The following is an 18,037-nucleotide window of genomic DNA, read 5'->3' as shown; positions in this document are numbered from 1 at the left end:
CCAGGCAGTTGTAATCAATACGGCTACGTTAGTTTCTGGCTAGGACAAAACAACAAGTGAAAGTAAGTCACTGGCCCATTCTATGCAATCAAACCTTCATTCACCATCTGACAAACAACAAGCACACCGCCGCCTTTCTCCGAGGCGAAGCAGAAATGCCTCGGAGAAACGCAGCGGCGCTTTCGGATTCGGGGCGTGTTCTCCTCTTGCCATTGGCTGGAGGAGATAATTAGAAAAGTAGCAAAAAACACGCCCCCGAATCCGAAAAGGACGGGGCCTGTTCGGAGAGACGAACCTCTTCTCCAATGGCTGGCCAGCATTCAAGAGGCCAGCCAATGGAGAAGAGGGGCGGGTTCAAGCCCCTCTTCTCCAAGTCATTAAATCTCGGAGCGAGACTGCGCAAGCGCAGCCTTCGAGCCGAGACCTAAAAACTATTACTGGAACATGTGCACAATAAGTCTTTTTCTAGATCTCAGATTATAGCTGTATTTAAATGTCAAAGTAATAATTACAAAAGTACAAAGTTAGAATCACAAGCCAGATTCATTTAGTGTAATAATGCAATGTACCTTCAAGAAATTAAGTAGCCGCAGCACATTAGAAAAGAATCAAATTTTTACTAACAAGCTAATTTTACACATGTGTACACCAAAGGACCACTCAGCCCCCAGCCCTCTGAATAAAAGGAATAAAGGAAGAGATCTCATTCCTCTCCGCAGCTGACCTTTAATAACGCTGGAGACAGTAACAGCAGAGTATTTCATGGCAGGATTCACGTAGAAAGGCAGCACTGAAGTGTCACTTGCTCATTAAACCAACGAGGCGGCTCATTTTCAAGCTACCTACAAAAAACGATTTCCTGTGGACATTGGCAAGAGAAATGTCACGTAACACAACGCAATTTTCATTGCTACAAAAACACAGAGTTAAAGGTTCAGTTCATAAACGTGTAATGTTGCAAAAGCAGGTTGCTTCAGCAGAGGGAACTACAGCAAACAAGCATTTGCAATGCAATAGGTCTCGCATTTGCAAGAGTTTGAGCTATTGGCATTGTAAATGACAGTGCCTTTTATTTATGTGTTGTTTTTGAAAACAGAAAATAAAAGGCATTGTCATTTACAATGCCAATGGCTCCAACTTTGGCAAATGCGAGACCTATTGCATTGCAAATGCTTGGGGGGGCGGTGCTTTGCAGTGGTTAATTTGTAATAAAAAAAATAAGTGCTGTGGCTCACGCCAGGAGGCAGCTTACACCAGTCTATTTTTCCTGTTAGCTCTGGCCTAACACAGAACCAACAAAACTACAAGTGGGAGGGGATGTGGCGCAGTGGCCAGAGCTGCCGAGCTCCCGAGCTCGGGACCCAGGTTCGATTCTCGGCGTTGGCTCAACATCCTTTGATTCTGGGTGAATCACTTAATCTCCCTGTGCCAAAGGACAAACGAATGTGTCCTTAACTGGTGCTCAAGCACTGGTGTTGATGAGTAAGTGCCGGTGCTGAGCCCCGGAAACACCCCCCCCGGCTCAAATTAAGCACTGGTGCTTTGACTCAGGACCTCTTTCCTTCTGCCAAGTATGTCTTTGAGCCCTGCCCAACAGCAATGTAACGTGAAATAATTAGGGGACCCTGCTGAATGTGGCGAGGAGAACCCCATATCGCATAGATATTCATAGATCTTTGACTGCTGGGGCTGCAGAGGTCTGCAATAAGTCCTTTGCCTCGCCCATTACAAGCACACAGCACTGTATTTTCACTTGAAAAAGCACTGACAAACCCAATAGTTCTCTGTTTAATGTGCTAAACTAATGCTGCATTAAAACATTAGTGCAAGACGCACAAGGGAGCCAGCAGATACAGAAGGTTATAGCTGTAAAATAGTGCCACTTAAAGATCAATGGAAGGACTCAAGTAGAGGCAGAAGGATATATCTAAAGAGGCAATACCATTAGGTGACAGATGGATAGGCCACGGGGCCGAGGCAGGAGTTGATTGACAAAGACTCTAGCCAGTGGCTGAAACTGTTTGGTTGAAGAAAGTCAGTGATTGGAGGAGCGGACCCAACGCCTCCTCTATATATACAGAAAGCGATGCACTAGTGTCAAATCGACACATCAGTCAAGGCCTCGTGCAGGAAAGATGGCGACAGAATGAGCCGAATACAGTAGAACACAATTACACTGCCTCAGTCCTCACTACTGGGACATATTGGGGGGCGGGGGGGGGGGGCGCTACAGCCACAATGGTGACTCTCCTCCCTGAATGGGTGAGGGGGGCAGCATTACTCGAGGACTTCCTGCTCCTTTTGTGGTGACGATACAAGGAAAAGAGGGCGTGGTTCGGCAAATTTGTAAAGCCACTGCCAGCCCTCGTTCTTTTGGGCCCTCTTAAGCGGGACTTATTCTAAATAATCTTTTTAGTGTTACATGGCTGTTCAAACTCATTAATGACCACAGCCCCAGCAAGAATAGAAAGACAGGTATGGCACAGTATCCTCTGAAGTGCCACGGAATCGGGGCTGCTGGCAGGACGCCAGTCTCTGCCTGGACAGCCGAGGGACCTGAACAAAACCTAAGACTGGCTTAGGACCAGGTCAGAGAAGAAGTGCACTCTGACCCGGGAGGAACGAGTGTCCTATGAGGTGGTGCAAAGGAAGAACCTGACGTGAACTGCTTCACCTGGAAGTAAATGAGTCACTATAAACAGTTAATGTAATCAGCCTGTGTTAAAATCCGGCACTGCGTATTGACGGAGGGCATGCGGCCTAGCGACAAGTGCTCCAGCGCCGGCCTTCACTCCGCATCCTGTGATTCTGGGCAAATCCCTTAAACTGCCTATGTCCTCCTGTAAAGCGCTGCAATGATCTCGGTTCAAGTTCGCGCTATAAAAAAGCACAAAAAATAATCAATTGCCGTGGGGTCACACCATATTATACTGTCGGTAATAAAACCTGCGGTCTATCCAATGTCCCCTCTGTAGAATAAAGTTGTGTTTTTAATTTACGAGGAATTAAAGCAACGAAACCGCTATTTAATGCAGACCACATTTCTTTTTACATTGCACGCACTTTTTGCACATTACACACACACAACGTGTAGCAAGGAATGAAGAACAAAATGCATTCAAGTCTGGGAAGGGTTGTAAACGCTGCACATATCAAGGGGTGGGGGCAATTAAAAGAACAGCCTGCCCTGGGTACCATTACAGTGAACTGCACCCTGGGCCCCGCCCCTTCCCATTAACTAGTTGCAGGCGAGAAGGCACCTCCTGCTGTGACACCCCATTTCCCATGGCGGGGAAACGTGAAGTCAGCGGCCCAGACGCGGCTTTGGTCTTGGAAAAGCACTCAGCGGGGAAAGGTTTGATTGATGCAGGAAGGGAGGTCCCTTTGAAGCTGCGGTGTGTCCGCTCGTAAAGGACAAAGTGGCGACAGCCCCCGCCCCCTCACCTTTGGACAGAATGTCACATCCAGTCAGAGATGAGCAGCGCCCGCCCCACGTGGCCGCGACCGTCTCCGGGAGGGCTCTATCACGTGAGAACCATCCCTCTCGAAGCTAAATTACAAATCCATGGGAAATGAGAAAGGGGGGAGGCAGCTGGAAGCGGTGGGTGGATGAGAAGAGTGGGGCGTCCAGTGCTATTTAAAACGCTGCATTTATTTATGACCAGACTTGAGCACGACGCTCGCGCCGCGCACCTTCCAAGACAGCGCTGCCGAAGCACGGGGTAATGTTTCTCTTCAGCCTGGGGGAGGGGGGTCATCCGTGGTCTGGTCAGCCTGGCACAGACGTGGACTCCGCTCTAGTGCTATTTAAAACGCTGCATTTATTTATGACCAGACTTGAGCGCGAGCCACTCGCCTTCCAGTGCTGCTAAATGCACCAGCTTGAGTACGACGTGTTTTTTTTTTATGAGGGAAGACGGGTGACATCCTTTGTGCTTGAATGCATGACGCATGCATGGACTTGCGTTCCGTTCTAAAATTAGCTGCATTTATAAGTCATGCTTGGATTTATTTAGGCCAAACACTACGACTTCACCTAGCTAGCCTAGCACACTAACAACAAGCATTAGCAGCATGCACGCCTCGCGCTTAAAGTTAAAAAAAACAACAAAAAAAAGACAAGCCCGGCGGAGCGTGGCGCACGCGCGCTTGGGGGCAGGGGAGCGCATTCCAGGCGGGGGAGCGGACCCTTTGAAGTGCTCCCAAAAAGCGGATTGCATGGCGGCACGATGCGCGTGATTGTGCGCGTGCTAGCCATGCAATCCGCTTTTTGGGAGCACTTTTAAAACCCGCTTACAATAGTCTCGCTTTGCGATCGCATACGCGATAGCAAGGCGAGACCTAAAAATTGCTTCACAAACAGACAGACAATGGCTTGAGACGAATTTCAATGATTTTCTGGAAAGAAAAGAAATGCTTGTGCAGAAAAATTCAACATGCACTTTTCAAGACGTGGCCTAGTCTTATGTTAAACATGCATGGAATGAAATTTAGTTCACGCGTCTCACACATGCATAGGTATGTCCTCACATGAGCTCTGTCCTGCCACACAAACTCACCAAGAGAGGTGCGAGAGTCCACAATCTCGTGTAGATTAGGCACAACCATCTCCCCTAAGCCTTTATCCAGGTCCACATCAAACCTTTCATCGCAGTCATCCTCATCGGGTTGGCCCCGTGGAACCTCACGATGCGGCCTCCACAGTCGCAGGCTTCGCCAGAGCGCACAGTTTAGGCCACAGCCCCTCCAGCCATAGAAGGCAAGGGAGTGGAGCAGTCCATAGAAGGGGTTCAGCACAGCCTGGGGGACAAACATAGAAGGGTTAGGTACAAAAAGGGCCCTTCAAGCAGAAGGGGTGTGGGAGTACATTGGAGAGCAGGTGGTAGGGTGGGCTTTAGGAGCAGAGAGAGATGAGATCAGGAGAGGAGGAGGAGAGGTTCCAGGTATAAAGGAAGGGTGAACATCAAACAGTGTGCACATCTGGAAGGGGCTTGGACATTCTCCAACCGAGCTTTACGGCAGCGACTGAAACCATCAAGCTTCGCTGCCTCAGAGCTGAAATGGCCGCCCTTTCCTGCCAATGACACACAAATTAATAGGGCAGTTTCCTCATCACCAATGGTCCCGAGTCCTGAAGACTAACAAGGTACTACTAGTAATCACTCTTTATGCCCCCGTTCAGGATACCACATGCTGCACAAGGACTCCCAGGATTCACCTCTGAAAACAGTAGGGGGGGTGAGCCACTAGCGCGTACCTAATTCTTCAACGTGAAACATTCACACCATACCCCCACCTTTAGAAATCTTTTTACTAGCTCCCATTAAAATAAGACTAGACTTCAAAGCACAACAAGGAGCAGCTAAAGCGATCCATAGAGACCCCCTGGATCTCTCGCAAGGACTCATCCACCGCACAAGCATTTCATCCAGAAACCAGGTGGCGGAAGGCGGTCGAACTCAGGGCTCTGTTATGAACTTCCCTCCCCCGTACGTTTTCCCTAGAGGCCGCCATCTACGAAGGAATGAAAGGTCTCAGAACAAGGATCACCATCTTCCCATAGTGCTGGAAGCCACCTCTTTGTCTTCAAATTCTCTAGGCGACTGACGCAGCGGCCTGAGTCCCTGGAGGCATTAGGGGGGTAGTCCAAAAAACACTAATCAAATGTCCCAAAGTATGTGACGATGCTCGTCTTTTATCATATCCACCAGGCTGAACCTTTCCTCACCATAACCCTGGCCAGGTGGCCAGGCAAGGGGGAGACGCCTTTTGTACATTTCGGCCAGGCAAGGGTGAGACGACATCTGTACGTGTCAGCCAAGCAAGGGTGAGATGCAGTTTGTACGTGTCGGCCAGGCAAGGGTGAGGCTCCCTTTGTACGTGTCGGCCAGGCAAGGGTGAGATGCAGTTTGTACGTGTCGGCCAGGCAAGGGTGAGGCTCCCTTTGTACGTGTCGGCCAGGCAAGGGTGTGACGTGCTTTGTACGTGTTAGCCAGGCAAGGGGGATACGCTCTTTGTACGTGTCTGCCAGGCAAAGGTGAGACGCCCTTTAAGTATGTCGGCGATCACCATTCACCAACCTGGCTATCGCCAGACAAGGATCAGCACAGTCTGCGTATTCTGCCTACAAAGAAGGGAATTTGAGGTGACAAGACGTCAGTGATTCGGAACCAGTATATGGAGAGTGGGCAGGAATACAATCGTGTCCAAGCTGGTTACTGATATGAACCAGGTGGTGAAGCAGCGGGCACCCGTCTTTAGCCTCAGCATCATTTAAGTGTAGATGCCACCCTGGATGGCATTCAAGTGGAGATGTTACCCTGGGTAATACTCAAGTGAAGATGCTGCCCCCGCGTATCACTCAAGTGAAGATGCTGCCCCCGCGTATCACTCAAGTGAAGATGCTGCCCTGGGTATCAGTCAAGTGAAGATGCAGCCCGGGGTATCACTCAAGTGGAGATGCTGCCCTGGGTATTTCTCAAGTGAAGATGTTACCCTGGGTGTCACTCAAGTGAAGATGCTGCCCTGGGTATCAGTCAAGTGAAGATGGTGCCGCGGGTATCACTCAAGTGAAGATGCTGCCCCAGGATTCACCAAGGGAAGATGCTGCCCTGGGTATCACTCATGTGAAGATGCTGCCCTGGGTATCACTCATGTGAAGATGCTGCCCTGGGTATCACTCAAGTGAAGATGCTGCCCGGGGTATCACTTAAGCCAAGATGGTACCCAAGGTATCACTCAAGGGAAGATGCTGCCCTGGGTATCAGTCAAGTGAAGATGCTGCCCTGGGTATCACTCAAGTGAAGATGCTGCCCGGGGTATCAGTCAAGTGAAGATGCTGCCCCAGGACTCACCAAGTGAAGATGGTGCCGCGGGTATCACTCAAGTGAAGATGCTGCCCTGGGTATCACTCATGTGAAGATGCTGCCCTGGGTATCACTCAAGTGAAGATGCTGCCCTTGGTATCACTCAAGTGAAGATGCTGCCCGGGGTATCACTCAAGTGAAGATGCTGCCCGGGGTATCACTCAAGTGAAGATGCTGCCCTGGGTATCACTCATGTGAAGATGCTGCCCTGGGTATCCCTCAAGTGAAGATGCTGCCCTTGGTATCACTCAAGTGAAGATGCTGCCCGGGGTATCACTCAAGTGAAGATGCTGCCCTGGGTATCACTCATGTGAAGATGCTGCCCTGGGTATCACTCAAGTGAAGATGCTGCCCGGGGTATCACTCATGTGAAGATGCTGCCTGGGGTATTACTGATCTGAAGATGCTTCCCTGGGTATCACTCAAGCGAAGATGCTGCCCTGGGGTATTACCAAGTGAAGATGCTGTCCTAGATATCACTCAAGTGAAGATGCTGCCCTGGATATCACTTAGGTGAAGATGCCGCCCGGGGTATCACTCAAGCGAAGATGCTGCCCTGGGGATCACTCGCGTGAAGATGCTGCCCAGGGTATCCCTCAAGTGAAGATGCTGCCCCCGGGTATCACTCAAGTGAAGATGCTGCCCGGGGTTTCACTCAAGTGAAGATGCTGCCCCGAGTATCACTCAAGTAAAGATGCTGCTCGGGGTATCAGTCAAGCGAAGATGCGGCCCTGGGTATCAGTCAAGTGAAGATGATGCCCGGGGTGTCACTCAAGTGAAGATGGTGCCGCGGGTATCACTCAAGTGAAGATGCTGCCCTGGGGTATCACTCAAGTGAAGATGCTGCCCCGGGTATCACTCAAGTGAAGATGCTGCCCTGGGTATCACTCAAGTGAAGATGCTGCCCCCGGGTATCACTCAAGTGAAGATGCTGCCCCGGGATTCACCAAGGGAAGATGCTGCCCTGGGGTATTACCAAGTGAAGATGCTGCCCTGGGTATCACTCAAGTGAAGATGCTGCCCCGGGTATCACTCAAGTGAAGATGCTGCCCTGGGTATCACTCAAGTGAAGATGCTGCCCCCGGGTATCACTCAAGTGAAGATGCTGCCCCGGGATTCACCAAGGGAAGATGCTGCCCTGGGGTATTACCAAGTGAAGATGCTGCCCTGGGTATCACTCAAGTGAAGATGCTGCCCTGGGGTATTACCAAGTGAAGATGCTGCCCGGGGTATCAGTCAAGTGAAGATGCTGCCCTGGGTATCACTCAAGTGAAGATGCTGCCCCCGGGTATCACTCAAGTGAAGATGCTGCCCGGGGTATCAGTCAAGTGAAGATGCTGCCCGGGGTATCAGTCAAGTGAAGATGCTGCCCCCGGGTATCACTCAAGTGAAGATGCTGCCCTGGGTATCACTCAAGTGAAGATGCTGCCCGGGGTATCAGTCAAGTGAAGATGCTGCCCTGGGTATCACTCAAGTGAAGATGCTGCCCGGGGTATCAGTCAAGTGAAGATGCTGCCCTGGGTATCACTCAAGTGAAGATGCTGCCCCGGGTATCACTCAAGTGAAGATGCTGCCCTGGGTATCACTCAAGTGAAGATGCTGCCCCCGGGTATCACTCAAGTGAAGATGCTGCCCCGGGATTCACCAAGGGAAGATGCTGCCCTGGGGTATTACCAAGTGAAGATGCTGCCCTGGGTATCACTCAAGTGAAGATGCTGCCCTGGGGTATTACCAAGTGAAGATGCTGCCCTGGGTATCACTCAAGTGAAGATGCTGCCCGGGGTATCACTCGCGTGAAGATGCAGCCCGGGGTATCACTCAAGTGAAGATGCTGCGCTCACCCTGCGCTGCCTGGGCAGATGCAAGTGCTCTAAGCTGATTACCGTAATGATCCAGGTGGTGAGGGCAGCCATCTGGACCAGCCGGACATGTCCACTCCACTCTGGGTGCAGCTCCAACAGCAGCAGCAGCAGCTCCGTCACGACATTCACCAGCCAACTGCAAGGGGAAGAGGAAAGAAAAACAGCATCGAAGTGAAAACATGTTCCACCGGCTTCCCCTTGTGGCCAGGGCATTCTTCTGATAATGCAGTCACCAAGGCTTTGTTTAAAATATTGAACTTCTTGCACACATTTATATAGTTCCCACCCCAGCGTTTAAAAATTCCCACACACTCTAGAATCCAAAGATTTCTAGCCCATTCCTGACGGTTGTGTACTCTTAACACACAGCTCCACAAAGCTACAGCAATGTCTTTATTTGTTGCAGGAGAAGCACTGAAGCTTCGTAGAGGCCATTCTGGGAAAACTTACCTGCCGCCCTCTGGCAAACACTCAACTTGTCTGAGTTCAAAAAGAAGTTAAAAACGTCCGTGTTCTAGTAAAAAGCTGGCCGTGCAGCACGTATTCTGTTTTTTTCAGGTTTCCTAGTGGCAAGGCACACAAATGCACTCTACAAACAGCAGCCACAACATATTTTGAATTCATGTGAACAGCAATGTCAGCACAAACCATGTGCAAGGGCTCTGGTGCTGAGGTGAAGTCCCCTAACCTTTGCAATAAAGGCGCCATCTTGGAACATGCAATGAAGGAGTGATATATGTGAATTGATGGAAAACCAAAAACTGAGAAAGTACATTGGGGAAAACTAAAACAATGTTAAGGAAATACAAATCAATAAAAAAAAGGAAATCGTTTCAAAGACAGACAATTTTAAGGATCTACAATTAAATCACAAATTATGTAAAACTTAAAACAACTAGAACATTGTATTGTACTTCAAAATCAGACAGTACCTTAACTATGCAACTGAATATACATTAACAATGGGAAACAGTAATATGCCCCAAATTGATTTTCAGTTAGGGAATAAAGTTTTCGAAATATATCACTTGTTACTACAAGTACAAAAAATGCATGGTTTCTCAGTAATACTTTTTTTAATTAAACATTTTTGTTAAGAAATGTGGGTATTAATTGGGGGGAGGGGAGGTGAATTCCCACCTAAAGTAATAACCCGAACCCTTGCCAGGGTGAACACTTAAAGTCACTATATTAATCTGAACTCAGCCTCCTGGTAGCGGTGTCGCAGAGCAGACATTCTTAACTTACAAGCAATGTGTAAAGTATTTATGCAGAACTGAAACAGCTAAAACAGTCAAAATGCAAAAGAAGCCCAAAATGAATTAGAAAAATATAGAGTAAAATGTAGTAAACAAAAATGACAAAATCCAATAAGGGGTGCGGGAGATATGAATTTTAAAAGAAGAAATAGAACCAAGAAGCATAAAGTGCCAGTAAAACGCAATCGTTGTGGAAAGAAAAGGCGCAATGCTGACCGCAATAAAGCGTGGGTCCGACTAACCAGGTTCGTCTTGGTGAAAGAGTTTACCTTCTAACTTTACTCATTTATGTCACATTTCCCACAGGAGGACACTTCTACGGGTCCTCACCTCCTCAAGGGCGGCTTGTAGAGACTCACAGGGTAGCAGGTAAAGTGCAGTCCTGGTTCAGAAGCCACTGATCAGCTGGGCAGTTGCAGGAAAGGTCTCTTGTAGCTTGTTGTATCCCTGTAGCTTGAACATGAGGTCAGCCTTTTGACCCTTGAAGTCCACACCTATGTCCTAGGTACAAGATGGATAGCATGTCAACTCCTTTAGAGCTCTTCTCAGTTCTGAAATAGCAGGTTCAGTCCTCTTTTGATCTTCCACAGGTCCAGAAGTGTTCTGACGTGGGAGCCTGGGGATATCACATTAATGCCATGGCAGAAGCTAGTGTGTGGAAATGAACCCTGAGCTAATCCTACCCACTTTGTGTATTTTCAAGATGACTGCTGTTTTCAGCCACACTAACCTATGGCTCTGAGGGGTGGGTGTGTGTGGGGTGAAAATGTACTAAAGAAATTGTGAGAAAGTGGCCTGATATATGCTGTCCACTAGTTCTAGTGGGCACCTTGTATCAGTCCAAACAACCCCTTATGGTGATAGGTTAAAGACAACCTTTATTGAAAGCTATCCTAGTGGTATCTATGGAGAGCAGCCTTCAGGCTAAGTCTTGAAGGAATGTAAAGCAGCTTGTCTTACCAGTCTATAATCTCTTGAATGATCAAATAAAAGGACAACCACACCAGGTATATATTCAAAATATATGTATTTAGGATAAGACACACCCCTCTAGTCTCTTTATGAGACTGGAGTTCGAAGTACTTTGTTTACAAGTTAGCAAGCATCAGTAATAGCACAAATACACGTTTTGGCCCTAGGGGCGTACCAAACCATATACCAATAAAGTGGTATAAGAACCACAACTGGAATAGACACAAGGCCCAGAGCCTGTAGAATCGCTGGGACCCCAAGGAACCACCCAAGGTAGTGACACAGGGGACCCACGGGGACTGTATGCAGTGTGTAAACACAACTGTGGGTTCCCGTTAGCTTCTATGGGCAATGTCGCGATTGGAAATTTAAAGATTAGGAACACTTAGAATCAAGTCAGGACCAAACCCTTTTGGACTTAAGAAGTTCCAGGGCTAGCACCCACCGGAGCACCGGAGTACTCGAGTTACCTCACCCAGGGAAGCCGGGTGCATAGGTGTCTGCTCGCGAACCTGAAAGCAGAGGGGACAGAGTCTGGGTCACTAGCCAGTGACCAAGGGCAGGATGGACCAATGCCCACAGATGTCGGGTGCTTCAGGTGAGTTGATGGGTGTCTTGACTCTTCAGCCACGAAGTCCAGGAGGTGTTGACGAAGTCCACGAGCTGGATTCGAGCTGTTCCATAAAGTCTGTCGAGTGCTGCGGTGTCGGCAACCATGATGGACCCAACAAGCCTTGGCAACGGCAAGTCACTGGAATTCAGAGAAAGGACTGCGGTGCAGACCAGCAAGGTTTAAGGGATTCACCCAGCAAAGGTAAGTCAGGGCACGTCTGGAGCAATTAGGAAAGCCCAATTAGAAAAGGTGTTGCCTTCGTGGGGACCTGCTAGCCAATGGGCTAGTGATCGCGAAGGAGCCTTGAGCAGTCGCCCTTGAAACTGGCCCACGGATCACTCGTGGAGTGGAGGCCAACAATCTTCAGTGCAGGAGATGCTCAAGGCTGGGGCTACTCGGAGCCCAAAGCACAACTTCGAGGAGGTCCAGGAAGATAGTGTTACTTCAAAAGTTCACGGTGTCCAGGGGTCATGGTTCCACATCACCCACGATAGCCATGGGCCTCAGCTTTGCTGTGGACTCAGGGTAGCCTCGGGGAAGTCTAGAAATCCACCTCTGGTGATGCAAAGACTTCGGCGTCCAGCGGGAGCTTCAGCAATGCAGACTGGTCAGTTGCTTCTTTGGTGCCTGCCAAGCAGGGGAGTCACTCCTTGACCCCAAGGGAGATTTCTTCCATCTTCTAGTCGTGATAGAAACTGGAAGGTCCAGGATATATGTTGCAGAGGTTCGTCCAGGGTAATCTAAAGCCCTAGGGACTGGATTCCTATACTTATACTAAGTTTAGGGGATGGACTAACTAAGGCCCCACCTATGGCTGGGTTTGAAAAGAGGGGTCGTTACACCCATTTCCTTTGTCCAGTTTCGCGCCAGAGCAGGGGCAGGTAGCCCCTGCAACCGGTTTGAACTGGACTATGCACAGGGACACCAAATGTGCCCCCAGTGCAGGACTTCAAAGCACCAGAGAGTGCTCCCGCCCAGCCCCAATACACATCTGCCTGTCTGGGGAGGTGGTTACACCTCCCTTCGACAGGAAACCTATTGTCCAGGTCTCCCCTGCCAGAGTTTCGGCCAGCAGCAGGAGGCCAGACCAGTTTCTGTGGCAGAGGCATCCATTTTGTGATACCAGGGCTCAGGAAAGTCCTACCGGGTTAGACCAATGTGAACATGTCTCTCCCTCTAGAAGGGTGGAATGCTACCCCCGCCGCCAGAATTGGCGGGGGGGGGGGGTAGTGTTCCAAAGCGTTTGACACCAAACACGACATGTTTTGATGCAGCCATTCCAAAGTTAGCATTTACCGCGACGTTATAATGCACTTAAGAGTATATGGTATGGCTGTATCACAGAATAAAAAGAAGTGTTGATAGACAGAATGCAGAACAATGTCATACATTCACCCCAGTACAGAGATCTGGGCCTCAATCCATCGTTTTTTTGCTCACCATGCCATTCCAGTTTGAACCCAGCCATATGCAAATCAGTCTTGACCCTGTGACTCATGGGAACAGTCCAGCCCGAACTGCTAAGCCAGGTCCTCCATGGACAGGAAACAAGCATTCTAGGACCGGTTTTGGGGTTTCACCCCTCTTCAGCCAGGATAGCTTGATTCCAGTGGCATGGAGAGCACGGGACTCACGTCTGAGCATACCCCTCCCACTCGGGGTGACAAATACAAAAAGAAGTATTGATGGACAGAATGCAGAACAATGTCATACATTCACCCCAGTACAGAGATCTCGGCCTAAATTCATCGTTTTTTTGCTCACCATGCCATTCCAGTTTGAACCCAGCCATATGCAAATCAGTCTTGACCCTGTGCCTCATGGGAACAGTCCAGCCCGAACTGCCAAGCCAGGTCCTCCCTGAACTGGGGTGGCGTGGTGAGCAAAATAACGATGGATTAAACCCAGATCTGTGACTGGGGGTGAATGTTTTGCCATTGTGCAACATTCCGTCCATCATCTTGTGTGTTTTGCTGTTCGCCCTATGTGGGAAGGGTATGCCCAGACGTGGGTCCCGTGCTCACTACGCCACTGGAGTCAAGCTATCCTGGCTGAAGAGGGGTGAAACCCCAAAACCGGTCCTAGGATGCTGGATTCCGGTCCAGGGAAGACATGGCTTGGCAGTTCGGGCTGGACTGTTCCCATGAGGCACAGGGTCAAGACTGATTTGCATATGGCCATGTCTGAACTGGGGTGGCGTGATGAGCACAATAACGATGGATTAAACCCAGATCTGTGACAGGGGGTGAATGTTTTGCCATTGTGCAACATTCCGTCCATCATCTTGTGTGTTTTGCTGTATCACAGAACAGCAATAAGGAAGTATTTCCGAAAGCTGCAGAGGGGCTCAGCTCATGCTTGGGCACCCTCTCACACAAAACCAAGCACTCTGCCTTCAGGATTGTCAAGGCCTGCCATAGGAGTGACTTATAGGTTTATATGTGTCTGTATATTGATGTGGATATAGGTAACCTATACCACTGTAAGGGGTGCAAGCACACCCTTACCCAGGCTGCAGTAGCAGACCTGTGGTGCCATTTTGGAGTGCTTCCCAGGGGTGGCATAATACATGCTTCAGCCCCTGGTAGGCCTCTGAGGTACCTATGCCCTAGGTACATAGTATACCATATACTAGGGGCTTATAAGGCACTCCAGAATCCAATTAGATATGTACCTAATGTACATGCAAACCATTTTAGAGAGGAAGCAGCTAGGCTGGGGTCCTGATTAGCAGGGCCACAGCCAGACTAAGGTCGAAAAACAGTGAAACACCAGCAAAAAGTGGGGGTACTCCTGTGAAGCAGATCCTACTCTCCTACAGTAATCCTAATGTCTTCCTACATCTAACGCCAAACTCCAGTTTGATGCAGTCTCTGCACCCACAACAACTTCAGAGACAGAAGTCTGGTAGAGCAAAGCTAAGTTATCCGCCACCAGACATGGGATACCCAAGAACTGCTTTGGCCTCCTGTCATTGCCAGTTGAAGTGCCCCCCAAAAGTTATACATAAACCTAGTAGACCTGTCCAACAGGCTGTGACACTGTAATGTCAAAAAGGGGCCTACTGTGATTGGGGCCTGTCTGGCTGGGAGGGGCCAAAAGAAGGGCCCTGCCCAATGCTAGCTAAAATCTGCTTGTGACAGGGAAGGCTTCTTTGGAATGCGCCCCAAGTGTTATTTGAAATACCCCAGGAGATCTTTCAAGCAGGATGCAACATTAATTTAAAAGAATATCATCCCAGCCTCTCCTGCAGGTGCAAATAGGTTGTCTCTGCTCACTCAGGTGAGCATATTGTTTGCTCCTGAAGGCACGTTCACACCTCATTCACACCTATTTAAATCTTAATTATTAACTGGCCAAAGTGGGACAAAATGCAGGTTTTGCTTTCAGTACTTCAGGAAGAGCAAAAGGTAACTTTCTAAAAGTTACTTTTCCATAATATTTAGGAAAAAAATCTGACTTCACGATTGAATTGGATTTTTAATAACTAATTGTTCAATTATATTTGTAGCTATTCCCATTCCTGTACTACAGTATTAATATGTTAATATTGTTTCCCAGTTCTTTCCTATGGAACAGCCAGCCATGCGATATCAAACAAAGGGCGGGAACTGTGAGCGTTGAAGGTCCAGCGTACATGCTCCGCAGCATAGGTCAAAAGAAAAAGATATATTAAGAAGGGCAAGCACATATTATGTCATCCCTAAGTGTACAACAGGTTGAAAGGATATTGAAAAATCAGGAGAAAGAGCTCTCACCCATCCAGTTGGGTGGCACGCTTCCTCATTGGGCATCTCCTCTTTAGGCCAGCACTGCAATGCCTAACGGGTACCTACAAGGGGGCTCTTTGCCGGAGATCTTTATGATGATAGTGTGCCGTATAAAAAGAGATCTAAAAGTCTAGTGTGCAGATTGGAATAAAAGTGCGAGTTAAAAATGACTAAGAGACACCTAAACTTATTTATTCTAGTGGTGGATATTGTCATTCTTAAAAACGTGGGGAGGGATGGGGGGGGGAACAATGAAGGGAAATACTGTTCCTTCGTGTTTTACGTTGGAGTTGGGGTCAACATGATTCTTGCCTTAAAGTTATAAGGAGCTGCGGCAATTCATCAGGACCAAAGTGGAAAATCCGAATCTACTTGGATGTTGGACCAGTATCGTAAGAGAGGAAAGTGCCCGATCCAAACGTCCACCAAACAAGTGTGGTTCATTTAGTACCTACATTCAGGCATAAAACACTCGCCCTGTTGAAAGTTAAAAACTGACAAGCTGTGTGGAAATCCTAATTAGGGAGAATTCCTCATAATATTCATGAACAAAGGTGATTGATCGCCAAACACAGTACGATAGAATGGACATAACATATAACATGGTTCTTCTGTCTAAACAAATTGACAAGATGCAGCGAGTAATCAAACCAACCAAGGTGAATAAACTAGATTGTGATTTCACATTCAATAAAACTACCCCAAATCACGCACCCCTCACCAGATAGATTTGCGAATATTTACCACTGTAACTTGGAACTATAGATAAGGATTGATACTGAAACATCTTAAAATGGGATGAACACATGTTGGATTTTTTTCTAGTATGACCAGTAGACTATACACACAGTGTTGGGGTGGGGATTGTCCCCTGCATGGTGTGTGGACCTGTTCTCTTGCCCAGAGTGCCAGCCTGTGTGTGAATCTGGCATCCTGACTTTTATTTTAACCATGGCATCATGCTAATCAATCAATCAGGATTTATGAAGTGCAGCTAATTACCAATAGGATATCCAGGTGCTGGCAGGTCCCGGAGGCCTTTTAGAACAGCCAGGTCTTTAAGGCCATCCGGAATTTAGGAAGTGAGGTGATGGTCCAGAGGTGCGTAGGGAGCCTGTTCCAGGTCTTTGGTGTGATGTGGGAGAAGGAGCGCCCTCCACTTCAGCTTTGGTACATACAGGGAGTATGGGTAAGTGAAAGAGAGGCAAAGCGTAGTCTTCTTGACTGTTGATGGAAGTTCAGGCTGTGGTTAATGTAGGCGGGTCCTTGGTTCTGTAGAGCCTTGTGCGTGGGTCAGCAGCTTGATTTGGCATCTCTTCTGTACGAGGAGCCAGCGGAGTTGCCTGAGGTGGGGTGTGATGTGGGTTTATCAAGGAAGGCCGAGGATGAGTCTGGATGCGGCATTCTCTATGGTCTGAAGTCTCTGTAGGAGGTGTGCGGCGATTCCTACAAAGAGGATGTTGCTGTAGTACAGTCAGCTGGTGATGAGGGCCTGTGTCACAGCGCGCCTCATGTGTAGGGGTAGCCACTTTAAGATCTTGCGCACCATGCAAAGAGTGACGTAGCAGGTGGAGGAGACGTTGTTGATCGCTGATTTCATGTGTGCAGGGACACCAAGGTCTGTCCCTGACAATGTGCTGTCCACAACTTAACCTGTGATCTGGACGGACGCACCAAGCGGGCGTTCATAGTAAACAGTGGACTTCTTGTTCATGGTTCATCAAGTGAAACGGTGCTGGCAGGGAACTGTGATCCATACTGTCTAGTGTGACCAGACCCTTTTATCCGTATCAAAGAGAGTAGGGCCCACTGATCCCTCTCCTGTAAAGATCCAAGGTTATGGGGGAATCAACATCTTCAACTGACTTTCCATGTGTATGTCAAGTGAATGTACTTTCTGTCTATGATACATGTATGGTAGTAGGATTCTGTGTGTGAGTTTCAGGATCCCCACCAAGTCCAGAAAGACGGTCACCCACGCATTATTCAGCAGCATACTCACCTACAGCAACGCACTCTACGTCGGCATCACCCAGAAACTTCAAGAAACTGCAGAACATTTAGAACGCCACCACCAGACTCATCCTCAATATCCCCCGCTGTCGCCACATCACGGTCGCCTGAGAGACCTCCACTAATCCCAGTCAACAAAAGAATCGCCTTCAAGTTAGTAACACACGCCTACAAAGTCCTACACGACACAGGATCTGTGCACCTCAACCACAGCCTCGGATTCCACGTACCCATCCGTGACCTCCGCTTCGCCCAACTGGCCCTGGCCACCGCCCCACGCATCCACAAGACCATGGCTGGAGGAAGATCCTTCTCCTACCTCGCAGCAAAGACCTGGCACACCCTGCCTCTCACACCTCAGGCAAACACTGTCGCTGCCTCAATTCAGGAAGGACCTCAAGACCTGGCTCTTCAACTGAACCACAGTGACTTCAATGGATCAGCAGCCCCCGAGTGCCTGGAGACCCTAACGGGTGATTAGTTGAGCTCTACAAGACACTTGATTGATTGAGTGAGTACTGAAGCCAGTGGGTTTTGAATGCCCCTGGCTTAGCACGTTATAAGGACGGGTATACCCAAAATCACTGGGACCTGGGTGTAAGACAGTATATAAAGAAGTGGTCCCAGCACAGTAATATTTTAAAAGCGGTATCAAAAGCAACATCAATAAACAATAAACAAT

The 18,037-nt window shown here is 48.6% G+C and overlaps 1 protein-coding gene across 3 annotated transcripts in view; it reads right to left on the bottom strand.

Annotated features, from left to right (window-relative positions):
* Positions 1-18,037, bottom strand: part of LOC146829717 (G protein-coupled receptor 143-like) — a 205,957-nt gene that overhangs the window by 65,772 nt on the left and 122,148 nt on the right. For 2 of the 3 annotated variants that reach the window (XM_085606715.1, XM_085606714.1), the window contains exons 8-9: positions 8,750-8,864; positions 4,560-4,800 (exon numbers count right to left, since the gene is read on the bottom strand). In XM_085606715.1, the coding sequence (XP_085462841.1) occupies positions 4,560-4,800; positions 8,750-8,864 (356 nt within the window). Of the gene's footprint in view, positions 1-724; positions 860-4,559; positions 4,801-8,749; positions 8,865-18,037 lie in introns of all 3 variants that reach the window. The other variant, XR_014962042.1, reaches the window with a different exon arrangement.

The sequence above is a fragment of the Triturus cristatus genome, chromosome 5_2 (assembly GCF_964204655.1).
Source record: "Triturus cristatus chromosome 5_2, aTriCri1.1, whole genome shotgun sequence".
Taxonomy (NCBI): Eukaryota; Metazoa; Chordata; class Amphibia; order Caudata; family Salamandridae; genus Triturus; species Triturus cristatus.
This window is presented reverse-complemented; position numbering and strand designations above follow the sequence as displayed.